Here is a 17,668-nt window from a genome sequence, read left to right as displayed (position 1 = left end):
CTGCTACATCTTTCTCCCAAGGAGCATGAGTAGCTGAGTGTTTAATCTCTGTGCCTACCTCCTGGACTCCCTTGTTGTCGTTAGGTTCCAATTCATGGCTACCATGTATAAGGTCTTCAAGAAGCAGCTGGAGGATTTGAACCCTAGTGTTTATCCTACAGTTCCACACCATGACTCCATACCTCCTTTAATGTACTCCAATCTGACTCCTTCCCCACGTTTTATGATTCCTTTGGAAGACTGCTGGTCAGGCATCTGGTGTTTTTCTCATCATGAGGACTTCTGATGTGGAGCTATAGGATCAGCACTGGACTGCGAATCACAAGATCGGTAGTTCAAACCCACCAACGGGTCCTGAGAAACCCTATACAGGGTCTTTATTGACTCAATGGCACTTAACAACAACACACTGGGGTCAGGATTGGCACAGGGGCTGAGACAATGGCTTCACACACAGCAGTGGTTGTGATATTGGCACAGGACAGGGCTGTGTTTCATTCTGTGGTACATAATTGGGTCGCTGTGAGTCAGAATCGACTCCGTGGCACCTAATAACAACAAGGGATTGGGAGAAGAGAGGTCAGGTGCCTCATCACAGGGTCACAGGAAATCAACATGACCTATCCCTAGTGATGTTGACCTGAATCCGTTGGTTAAGAGATCTGCCAGGTGTCTCCACTTAAAGTTAATTTTTCTTTTCTTTTTTTTTTTTGGCTTTGCGTCTACTCTCAAGTGCCGGTAGAGGGAGTATTGTTAAGTGCCGTACAGCGACCCAGTACAGGGTTTCAGAGAAGCTGGTGGGTTTGAACCGTGGACTTTGTGGTTCGCAGCCCAGTGCTTATCCTAGAGCACCACACCAGAAGTCCGTAAGAGGGAGTATTGTTTGGAATTCTCCTGTTAAGAAGATCTAGATCTTCTCCCCTCGCACCTATTTTAAACACCAGGAAACAGAGGTTTAAGAAAGCTGACTTCCTCCTGAGAGCCTAGCCCAACACCCACCCAACCTCCGGGGGCCTAGGGGGAGCTCCGACACCCGGAGCCGTGGACGCCCCAAGTGTCGAAGGTAGGTGGCGACTCCCGGCTAGCGTGGGAAGGGCGTCGAAATCGAGTTCCCAGCCGCATTCCCCTGCCCGATTCGTCTGTCTGGCCTCGTTATCTCCATTTTACAGATGAGACCCCTGAGTCCAGGAGGAGTGGGGGTGCCCGATGGCTGGGACAAAGCACTGGGCCGCACGGCGGGCAGCGGAGCAAGGAAGCAGAGTTCCGAGCGGCCCCGGCTCCCCCGCCGGTGATCGCTTGGACCTGCCCCTGGACCTGCGGGCAGGGCGGGTCGGCCGCCTCCTCCTTATAGCCCGGCAGCTCCGACGCGAGTGTCCCACGCCCGTCCGGCATTTCGGTAACTCGACTCCCGCGAGGGCGGTCAGCGCGGCACGCAGCCCAGCAGCCAGCAGGTGAGGCCGGCCGGGTGGGGGACAGTGTGGGTGCGGACTCGAGCCCCGCCGCCCTCGGCACTGCGCCCCCGGGGGAGGGGTCTCCGCCTGCCCTCGTGACCCGCTTCCTTCCTGTTTGTCCCAGGCTGGGTGTGGGGACCCGGGCTAGGCACCCGAACTCTGTGTGCCTGTATCCTGGGCTTGGAATGAGTGAGGCCCCTCTTCGTCTTGGCAGAGACTGGAGGAACTAGTGAGGTCGCAAGTGACGTGACTCGTCCCGAACTGGGAGTGAGAGCTCTGCATCCTCCTCCGGAAGAGAGAGGCAGGTAGGTGAGGTGCAGGGCCAACAGGCCTCAGGACAGGGGCCCCAACTCTGTGTCCTGTCCTCAGAAACTGCAGGCAGCCCCTGAGGGCACAGGGACAAAGGTTGTGGTCACATGGCATGTCACCAACCTCCTGCTGCCTGAGTTCCTCCTTCAGGAATGTGGGGGAGGAGGGTGGGAACTTCCCGAAAAAGGAAGAAGTGGGGTGTGTGTGTGTGTGTGTGTGTGTGCACTGAGACAACATACAGAGCCTCCACACTCAGATGTTACTAAACACACATCACACACTAGACACACAACTCCCATTAGAACTACAGTGCAGACACAACATGACCATGGGCAATACGATTCAAGTGTGCACATCCCCATCTGCACCCACCCACACAACCCCTCAGGAGCTGGCCGGTACACATTGCAGAGATGCACGTGGGCCTGGGGTGTGCACATTGCCACAAACTGGGGCCTCTCAAGCAGACAGATAACCCTGAGGACACAGACATAGAATATAGCAGACACAGTTAAACACACAACATAGATACACAGGGCATCTGGGGCCCACAGCATAGACAAGCTCACAAGGGCAGACTCAGAGGCTGAACAGATGTCTGCACCTATATCCCAAGATAACTTGAGCAGGTAAGACTGCGTGCACACATGCACACAGACACCCCACCCCAAGTCCCACATGCCCAGCTGGGGAAGTCCAAGGCTCACATGATCCAAGGGGAAGATTCCTGGAACACTCAGCAGACGGAGAAACTGAATCATGTCCACTTAAGATCCACTTCCGCCCCAGGGAATAAAGTCTAGTGTCCACCGTTTCTGCCTTGGAGCCCACTGCCTTTCGGAGCCTCCACTGACTGGCTTGTGCATCCCCTAGGGTGAGTGCTGGACAGGACGTCCAAATCAGCGTAGACTAGGATAAGGGAGGGCCCAGCAGGCCTGCACAGACTCCCCTACCCAGCCCCTCACAGGACCCTGCCTGCCTTTATCCCCCCTGACCAACACTTGTCCTGGGAACTAGGATACAGAGGTGATCCCACTGGGCCTTCCCTGCAGGGAGCCATCTCCCCTCCCTCAGACGCAACTGAGAAGGGGGTCTCCAGGGCCTTCTGCCCCTGCCACAGCCCCGAGAACCCAGAGGCACATCTCTCTCCTCCCAGATGGACACATGGACAGTGCTGCTGACCATCATCCTGCAGGCATCCTTGGCCCACCCCTGGGCTGACAGCGCAGCCCCTGCCCTGCGCTTTGTGGCCGTAGGTGACTGGGGAGGGATCCCCAATGCCCCATTCCACACAGCCCGCGAAATGGCCAGTGCTAAAGAGATTGCAAGAACCGTACAGACACTGGGTGCAGACTTCATCCTGTCCCTAGGGGACAACTTCTACTTCACTGGTGTGCGGGATGCCTATGACAAGAGGTTCCAGGTGTGTGCTCACCGGGCTCCCAGGGAGGGGGCAGTGGGGAGAAGCCACCTTCCCTAGTGGCCCTCCTCTGGGTAGGGCAGAGGGAAGCAGATGAGGCACCTGCAGACACCTGGAGCATTCAATGACCCCCCGTGGGAGGACCAGGATCGCTGCTTGACCCCAGGCATTTGGGGGATCTCCTGCAGGAAACCTTTGAAGATGTCTTCTCTGCCCCCTCCCTTCGCAATGTGCCCTGGTACGTGCTAGCCGGAAACCATGACCACCTTGGCAATGTCTCGGCACAGATTGCATACTCCAAGATCTCCAAGCGTTGGTAAGCCTGCCCACCTTGCCCCACCTGAGACACACATTCAGGTGGACAAAGAGGTCCTTTGGCCTGAGCCTGAGCCTCCCACCTCTCCCCCAGGGCTGCTTTGCCCCAATGGCTGCCCCCCAGCCTCTCTCTCCTCCATAGGAACTTCCCCAGCCCTTTCTACCGCCTTCGCTTCAAGGTCCCACGGACCAATGTGTCTGTGGCCATCTTCATGCTGGACACAGTGACCTTGTGTGGCAACTCAGACGATTTCCTCAGTCAGCAGCCTGAAGGGCCTCGTGACCAGGCACTGGCCCGCACCCAGCTGTCTTGGCTCAAAAAACAGCTGGCCTCAGCCAAAGAGGACTACGTGCTGATAGCTGGCCACTACCCGGTGTGGTCCATAGCTGAACACGGGCCCACCCACTGCCTTGTCAAGAAACTGCAGCCACTGTTGGCCATGTATGGGGTCAGCGCCTACCTGTGTGGTCACGACCATAATCTGCAGGTGAGGGGCTTAGGGGAGAGAGCTGGGGAACCAGGTAAGGTGTACCCACCCTGACCAATGGCATAGTTACCCCTCAGATGCTATGACTAACCAGGAAAACACCCCAAAGCTCCCTAAAAAAAAGTCCTATTGTCACTGAGTCCATTCTGACTCCTAGCAACCCTACCCAGAGTAGAACCACCCCGTGGGGCTTCCAAATTGGAAATCTTTCTAGAAAGACGTCCTGGTGGCACCATGGTTAAAGCATAGCACTGCTAACTGAAATGTCAGCGGTTTGAACTCACCAGCCACCCCTGAGGAAAACAATGTGACAATGTGCTTCCGTAAAGACTGACAGCCTTAGCAATCCCATGGGGCAGTTTTTTCAGTCTTGCCGGGTTACTATGTGTCAGAATCAACTCCACGGCAGTACGTTTGCTTGTTTGTGTTTTTTTTAATTTTTACAGAAGTAGAATGTCATATCTTTCTCCCAAGGAGCAGTTGGTGGGTTTGAATTGCTGACCTTTAGGTTAGCAGCTAAGCACTCAACTACTGTGCCACCAGGGCTCCTTGGCAAGGCTCCCTAAAAGCCTTCATGATAGTAGCCATTTGCCACTTGTTTGGTTGGTGCTCTATCTGTGGAGTTGAAACATCTCCATTTGAGGAAACTGAGGCACAGAGGGTTGTGTACCTTGCCCAAGGTGACCCTGGAGTGAGGCAGATGGCCATGGGGGACTAAGGACTCTACTGAGACCTGTGTCTTCCTATCTGCAGTACCTTCAGGATGAGAAAGGTGTGGGCTATGTGTTGAGTGGAGCCGGGAACTTCATGGACCCCTCAAAACAGCACCAGCACAAAGTTCCGGATGGCTACCTGCGCTTCCACTATGGGGTTGAGGACTCACTGGGCGGTTTTGCCTACTTAGAGATCGGCCCCAAAGAGATGAGCATCACTTACATTGAGGCCTCTGGCAAGTCCCTCTTCAAGACCAGCCTGCCCAGACGACCTAGGCCCTGAGCCCCAGGAGGGTCCTGCTCAGAGACCTGAGGCAAAGGGGCTTACAACAGTGGGTAGGTGAGCCCCCACCCACAGGTCTGTAGTGCTAGGGCAGAGCAGCACCACAGCTGAGGAACTGTGTTGCCACATGGCACTTGCATCACAGACACCCACGGATGCAGAAGAGACCTGGACACATGTATGGGCCAGAGTGTGCCTACACCTGCTGGCTGGGCTTGGAGGGGCGGGGCAGGAAGGGAAGCTTTCTCCGGAATCAGGTCACCCTGCCATTCAATAAAAGAATAGAGAGTGTGCCCCAGTGTCTCTCCTCTCATTCCTTGACAAGTTGCCAGAACTCCCCTGAGTTGTAGCTCCGCATCTCCATCTCTTGTTGTTAGGTGCCATTGAGTCAGTACCAACCCATAGTGACCTTATGCACAACAGAACGAAACACTGCCCGGTCCTGGGCCAGCCTCACAATTGTTGCCATGCTTGAGCCCACTGATGCTGCCATTTTGCTAATCCATCTCTCTGGGGGTCTTCCTCTTTTTCTCTGACCCTTCACTTTACCAAACATGATATCCTTCTCCAGTGACTGGTCCCTCCTGACAATATGTCCGAAGTAGGAGAGACGAAGTTTGGCCATGCTGACCTCCAAGGAGCACTCTGGCTGCACTTCTTCCAACACAGATCTCTTGGTTCTTTTGGCAGTCCATGGCACTTTCAGTATTCTCCTCCAACACCACAACTCAAAGGCATCAATTCTTCTATGGTCTTCCTTAGTCACTGTCCAGCTTTCACATCTCTTAGCCCCACCCACAGTCTTCCTCCCCGGCCAAATCTGCAGTCCTGAGTCTGCCTCCCCAGGGCCAACCACCAGTGTCTTTTTATCTTGTTTCCTTTTACAGTTGCTGCCTCTGTTATGAAAGCATCTCCGTCTTTTTACACCAAAGCAACATAATATACACATTGTTCTGCACTTTGTCATCCTACTTAACCGCAACCTTAAGATTGTTCACATCAGGACATTCACTGTTGTCTTTAAATGTTTAATTGGTACTACAGTCATGTTGCTGTTCCTGATAAGTGCCATCGAGTCAGTTCCAACTCACAGCAGCCCTGTAAAGGGTTTGTGAGGAACAGCTGGTAAGCTTGACCTTGTGGTTCAAACCGACCTGACAGGCCAGTGCATTCACCCGCAGTGCCATACCAGTATATTCATAGGCTTCAAAAATCTAAGGTTTAAGGAAAGCTGGAATGTCTCATTCCCACCCTGGGAACGCCCACCCTGTTCACTCTACTCTTCCCAGTCTCCTAAAAGGAGATAACTTTTTATACACGGTTTATGTTTCCTTCTAGTGTTTCTCTACACTTGTTGTTAAGTGCTGTAGAGTCAGTTCCGACTCATAGAAACACCCTGTATAGGGTTTCTGAGGAGCAATTAGTAGATTTGAACCACCGACCTTGCAGTTCAAACTGACCTTATGGTCCAGTGCATTAGCCTACAGCGCCACACACACTTTCTCTATGCAAATAAAGCAGATGTGAGTTACTTCTTCCCCTTCCTTCCCACTGACCTGCACCTTGCTTTTCTAAACATCAAGTTAATTGTTCAGTGCCATCAGGTCGGTTCCAATTCATAGTGACCCAATCAGGGCTTCCAAGAAGCAATGTGTACATTTGAGCCGCAGCCTTGCAGTTAGCAGTCCAGTGCTTACCACAACTTTATTGAGGTCTTCAAAACAAAACAAAACATGGCAACTGGGTCATGGTGATCCTAAAAGAAGAGACCCGCCTCACGGTGTTCTTTACAGAAGCTGACTGCTCATCATTCTCTTGCGGAGTGGCTGGTGGGTTCGAACTGCCAACCTTTCAGTGTGTAGCAGAGTGCTAAACCACTGTGCAAAGGGCTGCTATTGTGGAATCAGTAACACAGTGTATATAGTTGAAGAAGTTTTGACAAATGCACACTCCCAGAGACCCACCATCACAGTCAAGATGGAGGACATTTTCAACATCCTCAAAGATCAAACTTTGCTGTAGCTGCTTGTCACGTCCTGGAGATCTGCCCATCAGCCCTCAGCAGAGCTCTGGTGCTCTTTCCACAGCCGCAGAGAATTTGCCTGTACCAGCCTCTGCTTTCTAAGCACTTATTGAGGGTCAGCTGAACAACTTCCGATATGTTTGTTATCCTCAAACAATGCTGGGGGTACGGGGTGAGGAGGCCCTATCTGTTTCTTAAATTTGTAGATAGGTCTGTAGGGTAAACCCACTGCCAACAAGCCGGCTCATCAAACCTATTGCTGTGAAGTGTTTCAAGTCGGTTCTGAGTCATAGCAACCCGGTACAGGGTTTCCAAGGAGCAGCTGGTGAGCTTGAACCCCCGACCTTGCAGTTCAAGCGGCTTTGCAGTCTGGCACATTAAAACCCACAGCGCCACAATATTAACCCTATGGTGGTGGTGGTGGTTATGTGCCGTGGAGTCGGTTCTGACTCATAGCGACCCTGCACAGGGTTTCTGAGGCTGCAAATCATTACGGGAGCAGACAGCTTCATCTCTATCCCACAGAGCAGCTAGTGGATTTGAAATGCCAACTTCAGTGTTTGCAGCCCAACACTTAACTTACTATACCACCAGGACAGGATAAAGTCCCAAGAGTAGAATAATCTTACTTCTTCAGCTGCCGCGGAGCTTCCGCCTTACATCCCCAGCTCCCTATAGGTGCCTGTTGAGGTCTTTTCCAATCACTCCCTCATACAGACAAGGCTGCAGGAGATGTCCCTGGACCCATTGTGAGGACCTTAAACAATACAAGATGGATCCTGCCTGCAAAGGACTCAGGGAGAGAACCAGAGTGCCTAACTGAGCAGCCATCTGGGCCAGGAAAAAGCACACCAAACATCTGACTTTGTGGTAACGTCAGATGAAACCCACTCACCAATACAAAAACACCCCCATCCATGCTAGATTAGACGTGGTTTTTCCTGACCCCCCACCACATGTCCTTGCATTTAAGCACTCGTTCTCTCCCCTCCCCCACTGCCTTGAACAGACCTGCACCCCAGTGACACTCAACACTTAACTGCCCCCCACGAGAATCTTGGTGTCAACATCTGTCTGGGGTCCCCTGATAAAGCCTTGTCAGGCATGCTAGCTCCATCTGCCTTTTTCTGTTCTCTCTCTCCAGAACCCAGCCGGAGCCTCTCAGACCCAGTGCTGCTATTGGTCCAGAGAAGTACAGCACACAGGCTTTTTGTTGTTGTTGTCAGGTGCCATCGAGTCGGAACCGACTCATAGCGACCCCATGAACAGCAGAACGAAACAATGTCCGATCCTGGGCCAACCTCACTACCGCTGCCACACTTGAATCCATCAATGCTGCCACCTGGCCAATCCATCTCGTTAGGGGTCTTCCTCTTTTTCTCCAACCCTCCATCTTACCAAGCATGATATCCTTCTCCAGGCTTTTTACATCTGTGCAAATACATACTCTCGTGTAGGGCAACTTCTAGAATCAGAATGATTTCAGGACTTGTTTCTCAGTATAAATATTGGAGGCAGTGTGAACATCATGGAGCGAAAGCTGTCTCAGGGCTCAGTTCCCCTCTCAGGAGAGTTGGGTAACCACCACCCCCAAGAGTCTGAGCACAAGGCACGTCATTGAAACCACACTCCCAGTTTGCCCTCAACTGCCACTACAGCTGTTACAAGGCAAAGGTGTTTGACTCCAGCTTCCTGCACAGCTGAGTGAAATAAAATAGCAACCTAGATAAAATGTAACTGAAGTTTCTTCTGGGGAGAGCAGCATGGTAGGAATTGTACCTCCTTTTGGCTACCTTAATTGAAAAAACGAACAAACCAACACAAAAACCTGTTGCATTGGAGTTTACACCTTTGAGTGGATTGACTAAGTAGAGCTTCCCACAGGAGTTCCGAGGCAGTAAATTCCTATGGAAGAAAACTGCCAGATCTTTCTGCCCAGCAGAGCTCCTGCTGGATTTGAACTGTCGACCTTTCAGTTAGCAGCTGAACATTAATTACTGTGCTACCAGGCCTCACTTGCTACTTTATAGATGTCAATAATGTTGAATGTGTTACAAAGTGCATGTGTTGCTGTTATAATTAAACAAAAGTATCTTAACAAAACTATTCTACCAAAAAGAATCCCTGGTGGAGCCATGACTAAGCATTGGGCTACTAACTGAAGGGTCAGTGGTTCAAACCTACCAATTCCTCCAAGGGAGAGAAAGATGAGGCTGTCTTTCCCATAAAGATTTCCAATCACAGAAACCCTATAGGACTATATATAGGTCAGAAATGTTGCAGACTGCAATCACTGAGCTGTTGCGGCCCTGTGTCATGGACAAAAAAACCAACACAGCGGCGCCACTCAGGCTTGCTATCCAGGGACCCTGAGAGCCCTCCAGACATCCCGGGTTCATTGGCTTGTACGAACTCACTGTTGGGCTAGCTCTGTGTAATTTCCTTTAGTCCTATTAATTCATTCTATGCTTCGAACTCCAGTAATTGTAGCTTCTGAGAAAATGGTTTCTTATGTGCCTCCCTTAATGTCTCCACTGTGTTGGCAGTGCGTAGGGTCCTGGGAACAAATCTCTCTGAGGAACAAGCTCTGGCCACCTGGCAAACATGGCTGTTCTTTATCAGATTATTCAGTTATGTTTGATATTAACTTAATACATGAGCCCTTGATACCCATGGACAAATATTAAAACAAAAACCCCTTCTAAAGCCTAGGCCTAAAAGTTCCTAGGGCAAGTTTGCTGGGAGACGCTGGAGAAAAAATTCCCCTAAGGAATTCACCCAAAGTAGATTGGTGGCTTCTGGGGTTTTGTCCAAAGAATAATAGCGACAGCTTTCTCAGTTCATCCCCAGGTGCAAACCATTAACATAGGGTTCCTCCTTCCTCCTGCAAGCTTCAGCCAGATAGCGGAAACAGCTGGATTCCTTTCAGACCTTTTGAATCCTTTTCTCACTGAAGATTAGGTGCTATAGGTATGTTAATTAGCCTTGAGAAACCTCAAGTTGCTTCCTTGGGATTCGAACCTACAAAGTACTATATAACAATTTGCTTGAATTTCTAGAAAATTAAGGATGTTAGATTATCAAGACAATTTGTGATGTATGTTTTAGAATTTGTTCCTGTAAATCATTGTGTCCTGTTTTGAACGATTAATCACATTTCACTTCTGTACCCTGTCTTAATAAAACCTGCCTTCCTTTGTGTAAAGCTCCTCCCTGAAATAAAAAGGAGGTGCAGACTGAAGCCTGCATGCATTACTGCCTGCAGGGCTGGCTGTGTGTTACTGCCTGCAGGGCTGTGCATTTACTGCATGCAGGGGCCACGATGCCTGTAGCCCAGGGTCTGCCCGCCAGTGTCGCATCCACTCTAGTTTCGGGGTGTCTCTTTGTCTCTCTTGTTGCATCTTTGCGTGTATTCTTTCTCTATCTCTGTCGCCGCCAGATCTCCCTACTTCGTGAACCAAACTTTCATGTCGAGGCCGGTTCTCGACATAGAAACAACTCAATGACAGTCTATCTCTTACCAAAATGTCAGCCTGATTTCATTCTGACACCAAGCAATCCTACCAGATGAGCTCTATGCTTAAAAAAATCATCACCCCTGCTTCCCAGCAGGCAGTACAGAAGTTTAGAGAGGAGGGTAAGTCATTTGCCCAAGGTCATGCCCAGCAAGTCAAACTTGATGACTGACTCAGAGGCTCCCAGCAGACAGGGTCTGAATCAGAGGTCATCTTAGCTGTAGTCACAGTGGAAGAGCCCAGAGTGCAGAAAGTAGAAAGTGACACATCCCAGGTCACGCTGGGAATGAGAAGGCCGCCTCCTCTGACTCCAACCAAGTGCTTCTACAGCACACCAAGATCCAAGACCTGAGGCAGGCAGCTGGAGACACTAGAGAATAAGGCAGGATGGGCATTCATCTTCCATTCAGCTGGGGGACAGAGAACACCACCACTCAGTCATTATTAGAAAGCTTTGTTGAGGAACCAGCCCTGATTTCAACCATCTCCAGTAATGTCACTGATATTATCATTGCCCCGCTCTGGCCCTCAAACCAGGTGCTGGGACAGGCCCCAGTCACTGTGTGCAGCGAGCAGCCAAAGCCAATAAGGAGAGTCTCCACATGGATGCTAATACTGGTGCTGTGGTAGCTTGCATTTTGCTGTGATTCTGGATGCTATGGCACTGGTGTTTTCAATACCAGCAGGGTATACCCATGATAGACAGGTTTCAGCTGATCCTCCAGACTAGGAAGAAGGAGAAGCAGACTTCTGAATGTTTAGCCACTTAAAACTTTATGAATAGCAGTGGAACACTGTCAGATAGCGCCAGAATACAGAATATTGAAATCTAACGAAGAGCACCAGAATATTGTCAGATATAGTGACGGAAGATAAGTCCCTCAGGTTGGAAGGCACTCAAAATATGACTGGAGAAGAGCTGCCTCCTCAAAGTAGAGTTGACCGTGATGACATGAATGGAGTCAAGGTTTCAGGACTTTCATTTGTTGATAAGGAAGAACTCAAAATGAGGTGAAACAGCTGTAAACATCCATTAACAATGGAACATGGAATGTATGACGTAATAATTTACGAAAATTGACAACAACAAGAAGCTTTATTGACTATGCAAAGACTTTTGAATGGACAACATTGCAAAGACTGAGTATTCCAGAACACTTAATTGTGCTCGTGAGAAACCTATACATAGAAGACAGTCATTCGAACAGTACAAGGAGACACTGAATGGTTTAAAATTAGGAAAGTTGTGCACCAGGGTTGTATTCTTTTCCCATACTTATTCAATCTGTATGCTGATCAAATAATCTGAGAAGCTGGGTTATATGAAGAAAAATGTGGCATTGGGATTGGAGGAAGACTCATTAACAATTTGCGATATGCAGATGATATAATCTTGCTTGCTGAAAGTGAAGAGGACTTAAAATACTTACTGATGAAGCTCAAAGACCACAGCCTTCGGTATGGGCTGCACCTCAATGTAAAGAAAACAAAAATCCTCACAACAGGACCAATAAACAATATCCATATAAATGGAGAAAAGATTGAAGATGTCAAAGATTTCATCTTATTCAAATCAACCATTAACACTCATGGAAGCAGCAGTCAAGAAATCGAACGATGTATTGCACTAGACAGATCTGCAGCACAGACCTCTTCAAAGTGTTCAAGGGCAACAATTTGAGGACTTAGGTGCACTTGACCCAGGCCATGGTATTTTCTCTAGCTTTATATGCATGTGCAAGTTGGACAACCAATAAGGATGACTGTAGAAGAATTGATGCATTCGAGCTATGGTGTTGGAGAAGAATATGAAAAGTACCATGGACTGCTAGAAGAACAATCAAATCTGTGTTGGAAGAAGTACAGCCAGAATGCTCCTTAGAAGCCAGGATGTAAGACTTTGTCTCTCATACTTCAGACATGTTATCAGGACTGTCCAGTCCCTGCAAAAGGACATCATGCTATGTAACATGGAGGGTCAGCAAAAAAAGGAGGAAAACCCTCAACCAGATGGATTGGCACAGGGGCAGCAGCAATGGGCTCAAGCTTCACAACGATTGTGAGGATGGCACAGGATCAGACAGAGTGGGGACGGCTCCTAAGAACAACAATAGCAACCACATGGATGAGTTTCTATGACTTCTATAAATAAAGTAAGCCAGACTCCTATGACTTTCTGAAGTATACAACAAAGCAATAGGTTACAGGAACCCCCGGGTGGTGCCAATGGTTCATGTACTTGGCTGCTAACTAAAAGGTTAGTTGTTCAAGTTCATCCAAAGGTGCTTTGGAAGAAATTCCTGGTGTTGTAGGCCATACCCCAGGGAAAGTCTCCTTACATCAGCTCAGGGCTGCGACAGGATTAAGGGAGTTACATTCCACCCTTAATCTTCTTATAACTAATGGGCTTATCACATCAGATCCCATCATAGGGATCCTTACATAACTGCCAAACCAGAGAGTCATGATCTAGCCGAGTAGACACATTTTGTTGTTAAATGCTGTCGAGTCCGTTCCAACTCACAGTGACCCTATATAGGGTTTACTTGTGAAAACCCAGCTATTGGAAACCCTATGAGCACAGTTTTACTCCGACACACATGGGGTCTTCATGCATTGGCATCTGGTTAACTAGTTAGGAACCAAAAATAGGTAAGTGGGTGTCAGGACGTGGGGGGAGGGGAATTAATTGGCTACAAAGGGACAAGGTGGATTGTAGTCGTGTCTGGGCTGTACACATTTCAAAAGCTGTCATGGAGTGAACTGTGTTCCCTTAAAATGTGAAGTCCTGGTGTGACCCTCTAGGATAAAGCACAGGACCACAAGGCAGTTCAAACCCACCCGCTGCTCCTCAGAAACTGTGAGTCGGAACAGACTTGACAGCACTTAACAACAAAATGTGTCTATTTGGCTAGATCATGACTCTCTGGTTTGGCAGTTATATAAGGATTCCCATGATGGGATCTGATGGCATGAGCCGATTAGCTCTAAACAGATTATGGGTGCAATGTAACTCCCTTAATCCTGTCGCAGCCCTGAGCTGATGTAAGGAGACTTTCCCTGGGGTATGGCCTGCAATGCCATTTAAATTTACAAGCGCTTAGAGGAGAGAGAAGCAAGCAGACGTTAGAAAGAACTGCTACCACCAAGAAAGAAGCCAGGAGTGGAGGGCATCCTTTGGACCTGAGGTCCCTAAACTGAAAAACTCCTCGGCCTGGAGAAGATCAATGCCAAGACACGTTGGAGCTCTCCAAGGAGTGCTAGACCTATAGATGCTGCAAGGAGACAAGGACCTTTCCCCAGAACCAACAGAGACAGAAAGCCTTTGCCTAGAGGCAGTACTCTGAATTCAAACTTCTAGCCTCCTGAGCTCTTAGAGAAGAAATTTCTGTTTGTCCAAGCCATCCACTGTGATGTATCTGTTGTAGCAACACTAGAAAAGTAAGAATTCAATTTCTTACTTTAAATACATGCAGTTTATTGTTTGTCAACGATACCTCAATAAAGTTGTTTATTAAAGGAAAAGAAACCTAATCTCAAGATAGCAAGCACCATGAAAAATACACACTCCATGTAAGTCAGAAATGTAACTTTTGGAAGTCTATCCTTCACAATAAAAGATCCAGTCTTTAGGATACTAATCCAAGAACTTGTACTGCATCCTTGTTGTTAAGTGCTGTCAAGTCCATTCCAACGCACAGAGACCCTGTGCAGGGTTTCTGAGGCTGTAAATATTTGGGGCTGCAGAAAGCCTCATTGGGAAACTCCATCAGTAGGACAATGGTTTGAACATACTATGGCAGAGGGTAGAGTGGCACCATGAAGTATGTAGATATCTAAAAACAAGAGTTAGATGGATGTGCACTGACCATTATGTGAAAATAACAAGTTTCAGGGTAGTGTGTATAGTATGATCTCATCATGTGGTGTACAAGTTAGTACCAGCCTGGACACCCCAAGGGTAACACTGCCCCCTAAAGGATACTGCAGATAGTGTTGCAGAGCCCCAGTTTCTAAACAGTGAATCTCTCCCCCTGCACTATATTCGAAATAAATTTCATTATAAATAATTTACCTGAACACTCTAATGAAAATAACTGTTATCATGATCACCAGTGACAAAATAGATGCCAATTCTCTTTTCTCATCTTTTCCCACAGCTGGCCACTCTTATCTTGAAACATCTTCTTTTCAAGACTTCTGACCTCTTTCCACCCATTTCTTTCTCCTCTTACCTCACTGATGAGCCCAAGGGCATGCTGGCTCCTCCCCCAACCACCTTTGGAAGTTAGAGAGTGCCTGTACTTCGCCCTTCACCTCCTGAAACCAAGTGACCCGATTCTGGCCCCCAAGACTTCAAAATAGCTTCTATATATGCTCATGACGCTCAAAACTACATCTATATCTTGTCCCTGAGCTCCATCCAGACTCCCATTTCCAATGGCTTACTCCACATCTCCCGTTGTTTGTTTCCAACTTGTTACGGCTAAAAACACGACCTTTGTCTTCCTCTCCAAAGCATCTCCTTTAAGCATTCCTCAAAGGGTGACACTTGACTGCTAACTTAAAGGTTGTCGGTTCAAAGCCACCCAGCAGGATCCTGGAGGCAAAGCCTGTAAAGATTACAGCCAAACAAAATCCTATGGGGTCGTTCTACACTGTAGCACAGGAGTTAGAATCTATGCTGCAACACAGAAGTTGGAATCGATTCAAAGGCAATGGGTCAAGTGTTTCTCATTTTTTGAGTACCAGACATGTGCCTAGGGAACAATAGGAGTCTCCTCTCTCCTTCACTCCACCCTGTTCTATAGGGGCTATTTTGACTGCTTAATTCCTATTCAGCCTTCAGATTCCAACCTGAACATCAGCCTCTCAGACTAGTTCAGGAAGCCCCACATCCCTGCTTTGCTGCATTCCGGTTCAGTAACTGATCATTTATCTTTATCTCCATTGTCTTCACTCAATTATGGGACCTTAGCTCCTTCCCCTGCCCCCAGCTCCAAAAACAAGGTTAGACTCCGTGACAATTAACAAACACTAAGTAGACTTCTACTAAGTCTAACACTAAGGAGCTCTGGTAGCGTATTGGTTACGAATCAGGCTGCGAACCTTAAGGTCAGCGGTTCGAAACTACCAGCCGCTCCGCGGGAGAAAAATGAGGCGTTCTGCTCCCGTAAATATTTACAGCCTCAGAAACCCTGGGGTCGCTGAGTCAGAACCAACTCCCAACTCCACAGCACGTTAGTAACCACCAAGTAGACTTCTGCCCATCTTCATTAATTCTACCCAAGTCCCGGTCACCACCATGCCTCATTGCTAGGGCTTTCAAACTGATCTCTCAGGCCCCATTTATGGTCTGTTCTTCACCCAGCTTCTAGAGTGGGCTTCTAAAAAAAGCAAATCTTAAAAAGAAAATTAACAATCGCTTCTCGGCCTCAAAATCCAACAAAAGTCCCTAACATGGCCCGGGCCCCACGTGATGTGTGACCCCTGCCTTCCTATCCAACCACTTTTATCATGACCTCCAAACTCCCAAGTGCCGTCCCCCGAGAGAGAGCTGTATGGACGTGGGTCATCTGAGAGCTAGTACACGCAGCCTCTCAGCTGAAGCTTCCGCCTCACTGAGTTAGCCATCTGGGTATTTTCTATTCCTCAGCACTGGGATATCTGAATATATTGTGTCCGAGGTGAGGGTTGGAGAGGGGAGAGAGGAAACGCTGTGAGGGTCTGTGGAGAGGACAAATGAGACGACCCTGGAAAGTGAGGCCGACAATGAAGTCACATTTCCAGCTCTGGAACAGCCAGGTTCCCGCTTCAGAAACGAAGAAACAGTCATTCTTGAGGACTGACTGGAAACAGTGGCCGTAACGACCACGACAGTTAAGGGACGAACACAAAGACCTAGCCACCAAGCCCAGAGTGAGAATACGCAGAAGCAAAATGTGCTCAAAGAGGCGGGGTCGGCTCGTGGGGCGGGGCCGGCTGGGGTGGGTGGGACCTGAGAGGAGGCGAGGGGTTTCCGCTTCCTTCGGGAGCCGGAAGTCACTGTCACCGGGTCAACCGTACTGTCTCAACGAGGCAAGGTAAGTGCGGGTGAGCGTTCGCGCGGGCGAGCGTTGGTGCCGGGCTTTGCTGGGCTTTCTTCTACGGGGGTGCTCACGGGATCCTGGAGTCGGCGACGGGGGCCCCGGGTCTGGGGGATGGCCCATCGGGGAGCTCCATTCTCCCGGGCCCCAACGTGGTAAACACGGTTGCTCAGGGGCCCGGCTCCTGCACACGGCCGTCGGGAGGCGACATCGAAGCCCCGGTTAGCCTAGAAAGGGTACGCACTGGCTGCCTCTTGAGTCCTTTCAGCTCCCTTTGGCACGTTTGGGTTTATTTCACCACAGATACACAGGCTTAGGCTTCTGGAGTCTTTGTATGGAAACTAGACCCCTTTCCTGGGGAGTGTGGGGCGGCGATCTCCGGGTTAAACGAGGAGCTCCAGAGTCAAGAGACTTACATAGTCACTCTACAGATCGTTTTGAGCGTCTAGTACATGCCATGCACTCTTTTTGCATGCTGGAGATTCAGCAGTCGCCAAATAGACCAAAATCTGAAGTGTACCCGCTGCTGCTGGCCTCTTCTACCGCATCTCATTCCCGTCGCCCATTGCTCACGGAGCTTCAGCCGTAATCAGTCTGCTCTCTTTTTCTGGAAAAATTTTGCCCTGCCTAGGGGTCTTTGAACTTTTCATTCCCGCTGCCTGAACTGCTTCACATGGCTGCCTTCACTCATCATTCTGACCCAGCTTAAATGCCACCCAGGGTGTCTTTCCTCTCCACCTCCCTTCAGAAGCCTTCGCTTCGCCCTGTTCCATTATCCTCATAGCCATTAGCAATGTTTGAAGTTCTTTCATTTATTATTTTTTCTTAAGTGTCTTGTCTTCCTTACTAGAACATAAGTGCTCTCAGAGCTTACCTTAGTCATTGCAGCATGGTTGTAGTTTAGGTGTCAGGCCTGACAACTGTTCATTCAGTATTTGTTGAGTGCTAACTCTGCCTGGGATAAGGAACTCTGGTAGCGTAGTGGTTACGAATCGGGCTGCGAACCTTAAGGTCAGCGGTTCGAAACTACCAGCCGCTCCGCGGGAGAAAGATGAGGCTTTCTAC

General features: G+C 49.2%; 1 protein-coding gene across 1 annotated transcript; it reads left to right on the top strand.

Annotated features, from left to right (window-relative positions):
- Positions 1 to 2,916: 2,916 nt before the first annotated feature.
- ACP5 (acid phosphatase 5, tartrate resistant) lies at positions 2,917 to 4,979 on the top strand. The gene is made up of 4 exons (XM_006875148.1): positions 2,917 to 3,183; positions 3,369 to 3,496; positions 3,638 to 3,983; positions 4,737 to 4,979. The coding sequence occupies exons 1-4, from the start codon at positions 2,917 to 2,919 to the stop codon at positions 4,977 to 4,979; spliced, it is 984 nt and encodes a 327-aa protein (XP_006875210.1).
- The last annotated feature ends 12,689 nt before the right edge of the window (positions 4,980 to 17,668 follow it).

Source organism: Chrysochloris asiatica, unplaced genomic scaffold (genome assembly GCF_000296735.1).
Source record: "Chrysochloris asiatica unplaced genomic scaffold, ChrAsi1.0 scaffold00312, whole genome shotgun sequence".
NCBI lineage: Eukaryota > Metazoa > Chordata > Mammalia > Afrosoricida > Chrysochloridae > Chrysochloris > Chrysochloris asiatica.
This window is presented reverse-complemented; position numbering and strand designations above follow the sequence as displayed.